The sequence below is a fragment of the Hakea prostrata genome, chromosome 9 (assembly GCF_041222555.1).
Source record: "Hakea prostrata isolate BN-2017 chromosome 9, UWA_Hpros_2, whole genome shotgun sequence".
Lineage (NCBI taxonomy): Eukaryota > Viridiplantae > Streptophyta > Magnoliopsida > Proteales > Proteaceae > Hakea > Hakea prostrata.
The window spans coordinates 6,848,424-6,853,246 of NC_142608.1; the positions used below are offsets into that span (position 1 = coordinate 6,848,424).

The 4,823-nt window shown below is 37.2% G+C and overlaps 1 protein-coding gene across 1 annotated transcript; it reads left to right on the forward strand.

The window, feature by feature from the left end:
* Positions 1-266: 266 nt before the first annotated feature.
* Positions 267-4,366, forward strand: LOC149004352 (cysteine-rich receptor-like protein kinase 10). Its single transcript, XM_089167981.1, has 7 exons — positions 267-1,099; positions 1,455-1,601; positions 1,987-2,108; positions 2,549-2,759; positions 3,006-3,243; positions 3,750-3,900; positions 4,043-4,366. The coding sequence occupies exons 1-7, from the start codon at positions 280-282 to the stop codon at positions 4,364-4,366; spliced, it is 2,013 nt and encodes a 670-aa protein (XP_089024107.1). The 5' UTR covers positions 267-279.
* The last annotated feature ends 457 nt before the right edge of the window (positions 4,367-4,823 follow it).

Below are 4,823 nucleotides of genomic sequence, written 5' to 3' on the forward strand. Positions count from 1 at the left end.
ATTCAGGATTTAAAGTGGTGATCGACATCGAGTTTTGTTTGTTTTGTTTTGTTTTTCTTTTTCTTCTTTAGGTTTCGGTGGTATATTCAAAAAGTAATGATCTTTCGGTGTGATCACGAGGAGCCATTCCTGCAATTAACGGTGTCAGGTCAAGTGAGACCACGTTTTGATCGTGTTTCACGCTGGCGATGACTTTGCTTCTTCTCCGCCATCGTCTTCTTCTTAAGCCCTGAAATTCGTAGAACCAATGGTGGAGGAAGGGAAGATTTTGGAGAGAAGATGAAACAATTTGCAGACATGAACCGAAGAATCACAGTCGTGTTGTTCTTCTCCTTCGTTGTTAACTCTTGTTTGTTCAGCATTAACTGCGCCAACCCTACTGACATCTCCTACGCTTGCCCCAACACAGATGCTAGCCCTAGCTACCAATCCAACCTAAAAATCCTTCTGTGTGCTCTCTCTGCTTCTAATAGCAACGACAACACCACCTATCACAATGCCACCGTCGGCCGGAGTCCTAATACCGTTTACGGTCTCTACTATTGCAGAGGCGACGTAACACCGGATGTCTGCCGTGATTGTGTCAATTTCGCCGTTAAAGATATAACCAAGCGCTGCCCTAATGGAACAATTGCAGTGGTTTGGTACGATGAGTGTACGTTGCATTACTCCGACACCTCCATCTTTTCCCATGTAACCGCTTCCTCTCCTTATACGATGTCGAATTTGCAGCGCATCACTGATGCAACTCGGTTTAATCAGCTCGTATCCAACACAACGAGCGAGGTTTCAACTAAAGCTGCCAAGCATTCTAGTCGATTCGCCACTGAAGAAGCTAATTTTACCCAATTACAGACTCTGTATACTCTGGCACAGTGTTACCCTGGTTTATCAGGGAATCAGTGTTCAAGTTGCCTTGAATGTGTCAAGAATGATCTTCCCACTTGCTGCAGTGACAGGGAAGGAGGAAGGGTTTTCAATCCGATTTGTATTGTTAGGTTTGAGGTGTACCGTTTCTATAGACTCTCAGCTTCCTCACCGGCTCCGTCGTCAACTATTTTGCCTCTGCTACCTCCGAGAAACGGAACTACCAGTCCAGGTGAGCTACTGAGTTCTAAATTCCGATTATATGATGAATTTGAAATACACAGAACTTCTAATCTGTTTTCTACGGAATTTTCATCTGCGAATATAAATTCAATAGTAGCTACGAGTCCAAATTGCATACCCCTAAAACAGGGGTAGTTGCTATGTTTCCTACTAATTTACTTCTGCCCATGAAATTTAAGCAAATCTACTCTCAAACACTCTCTTCAGAAAAGAAGAATACAATAACTCACCTACGATAAACCCATTTTATGTTCTCCAGAATCTTATGTTTTGGTGTCTTAAGATTTTCCTTCAGATGAATATTTAAGTTTGAGAATGTTATTTTTTGTGACTTTTTTCTGCAGAACACCTGGCAAGCGTATCAAGACAATATATGGTTCACATTTTTGTGTCAATTTCCATCGCAGGAGTGATTCTTTTTTCTATTCTCTTGTATTGTTTCGTTATGCGGAAGAAAAAGAACACCACATTGGAAGAGAGACTGGAAAATGGTATAAGAACTTTTGAATTCCCCCCCGCCCCCCTTCTCTCCTTAAGTCTAAAAAAAATTCTAATGGAAACCCAGTGCTTATGGAATGCCAGTAGTATTTCTGCGGCACAAGAAGTAGTCACTGGGCTCCTGGAAAGTAGCTCGATTTACTTTGTTAGCTGAAGTTCAGTATCCTGACTCCTTGAACTTGCTGACATGGTTAGTTCAATCTTTGAGTTGGAGCCCTAGATAGAATAGATATAAGATTTTGATGTGATCTTGCATTTTTATCTCAACCATTTTAATGTAACTAGAGAAGCCAACGGTTCCTAATCATCTTCCACATTTTCTCTTCTGAAAAGTTGAACTTACAATTTATCTTCCATTCTTGTTGGCTTTGTGCACAGCTGACGGTACAATTGTAACTCCAGAGTCATTACAATTTGATTTCAGTACCGTGCTTGAAGCAACTGAAGAATTCTCCATGGTAAATAAGATTGGTGAAGGGGGATTTGGTGGAGTTTACAAGGTAAGACTTACGAACTACTAAGGAAGTTACTTTGGTTTGGTAGGACTAATTATAAGGAAGTTACATTAATTCTTGTATATTTCAAATTTCTTTGTGCAATTGAGTAGAAATTTTGGTTACTTGTGAATTTGGAATAATTAAAGGTAGGCTTTATTGGATCATGATGTTGAATCAAATTCTCTTTCCTATAATATTTTATCGTTCATCAAAGAGTATTCAAACAGACCATTAGAGCTTGTTCAAAGATAAACCCTTTGTCAATATCTCCAACGGAAATCGATGCTTGCATATGAAGATTTCTCAGCGATTACAACTCAATCAACACTCGAAGGGAAAAATTGCTTCTATTTAGATTTCTCTCTTTCTCTAGAGTTCAAGTTTTGAACTTGCCAAATATTTTAGCTGTCTAATTGTGCTAATCATTTGTATCATGGAACCAGGGTAAACTTCCCAATGGACAAGAAATTGCTGTCAAGAGACTTTCAAAATTTTCTGGGCAAGGTGCAAAAGAGTTCAAGAATGAGGTTGTATTAGTGGCAAAGCTTCAACATCGCAATCTGGTTAGGCTATTAGGATTTTGCTTGGAGAGAGAAGAAAAGATCTTAATCTATGAGTTTGTTCCCAACAGAAGCCTAGATTACTTCCTATTTGGTTTGCCCCATATACACCTCTCTCTCTTCCTTGCTACTCATTTTTCTCATTCTATTTCCATAAATTATACATTACCATTTATGTAAATGAGGTAGTAAAACTGAAATTAATGACACTTCACCTCTGTTGTCTACATGCCCTCAAACCAGCTTCCCATGATGAACTTCCTTCAACTTAATCATGTTCTAAATTGTTTTTCTATGTTTTTATTTTTTTTATTTTTTAAATGTTTGTGGATGACTACAGATCCTAAGAAATGCACGCAGTTAGATTGGCAAATACGTTACAAGATCATAGAAGGGACTGCTCGGGGGCTTCTTTATCTTCATGAAGATTCCCGCCTTCGAATTATTCATAGGGATCTTAAAACAAGCAATATCTTGTTAGATGATGAAATGAATCCGAAGATCTCAGATTTTGGGATGGCACGGATTTTCAGCGCTGGCCAAACTGAGGGTAGTACAAAGCGAATAGTTGGGACTTAGTAAGTTTCGAAGTCTTATTCCTTCATGCATTCACATTTGGATAGAATGTCGGGTAATCTTGCACCACTGGCCTAGCTTGATGGGGAAAAACAAATTTTTTTACAGCTTCAATTAACTTGTTTCGCAAAAGTAGAGATGAAGAAGATATAGTAACAGACTTGTTTGTTGAATGATACACATCTAACTTTATTTGGGGCAAGGATTATAACTGTTAACCTAGTTAAAAATAACTAGTATGATTTTTCATCATGAAGATGGTTCAGCCCAAATGGAATTTGCTTGACATGAAAATGGAATTTTTGTTAGGACCACCAACCTAATAAAAATTGCGTCAAACAGAGGTAGCTGCAGCCATGTATAAGGAAAAAGAGTAATGATTGTGCCTTGAAGCTAGATGGGCACCCAGTGAAAATTAATCGACTTAAGTGAAATGAGAAATATGACCTTGTAGATTCAATCTCCTAGTAATCTTAGTTGTTTATGTTATCTTATAAATTCTTTGCAGTGGTTACATGTCTCCGGAGTATGCAATGCATGGGCAGTTCTCAATAAAATCAGATGTTTTCAGTTTTGGTGTAACAATTTTGGAGATTATATGTGGAAAGAGCAACAATAGTTTCTATCAATCAGAGTGTACAGAAGACCTTATAAGCTATGTAAGTATAGATTTTTGCACTATTTTTTTCTTCATTATTGTATATTTGCTACTACTGAAAAAATATTTGTTTCTTTAGTTTTCTGTACAAGAGCCGATGGAAAAATCTGCTGAACCTAGTGACTTGTATATGTATCTTGTAGGCATGGAGACATTGGCAAGCAGAAACAACATTGGAGATGGTTGATCCAATCTTGAGAGAAAATTATTCAACAAGTGAAGTGATGAGATGCATTCATATTGGCTTATTGTGTGTTCAAGAAAATGTAGATGACAGACCCACCATGGCAAATGTAGTCCATATGTTGGGTAGTTGTTTAAATACTCCTCCATCACCCTCACAACCAGCATTTTTTATGCGAAGCAAAATGAAACCAGACAAGTTTATTGAAGGCCTAATTATACAGAATGCCGGATCAAGTCAATCTATAAATGAAGTGTCAATCACCAGGTTAGAACCTCGATAGAAAAATGTAAAGTGAAGTGAATCATAAAAGATCATCTGTTTCTAGGAATAGAATTGGATGGACAAAAAGGGATGGAAAATATGTATTATTTTTAATGAAATTTCAAAATTTTACTTTGTTTGATTCAACGGGTTGAGGGTCCAGAAAAAAAGTAGGCAACCTGATTGCTGATGTGTCTAAACTTTTCTCATTCCATGCTTAAAAAAAATCTCAGCATTTTGGGTGGAATTTTATGATAAACTTAAATAAGTTCTTGTAGTGTTTATAGATTCTTAGTTTTCTGTCATTTCTCCTTCCTTCCTCTTTTAATTTTGGGAAAATTACGTGATTGGCTGCTTTTAAGTTTTCTATTACAAAAATAGTCACTCAATGTTTTACTTTATAAAACTAATTAAAACTGAGTTTGCATTTACAAAAGCTAACCAAAATAGTGTTTTTTCACCTCTTTGGACATTTT

Coding starts and splice junctions, on each gene's coding strand:
- LOC149004352 (XM_089167981.1), top strand. CDS start 280: ATGAAACAATTTGCAGACATGAACCGAAGAATCACAGTCGTGTTGTTC. Junction 1,100..1,454: donor AAACGGAACTACCAGTCCAG/GTGAGCTACTGA, acceptor TTTTTTCTGCAG/AACACCTGGCAAGCGTATCA. Junction 3,901..4,042: donor CAGAAGACCTTATAAGCTAT/GTAAGTATAGAT, acceptor TGTATCTTGTAG/GCATGGAGACATTGGCAAGC.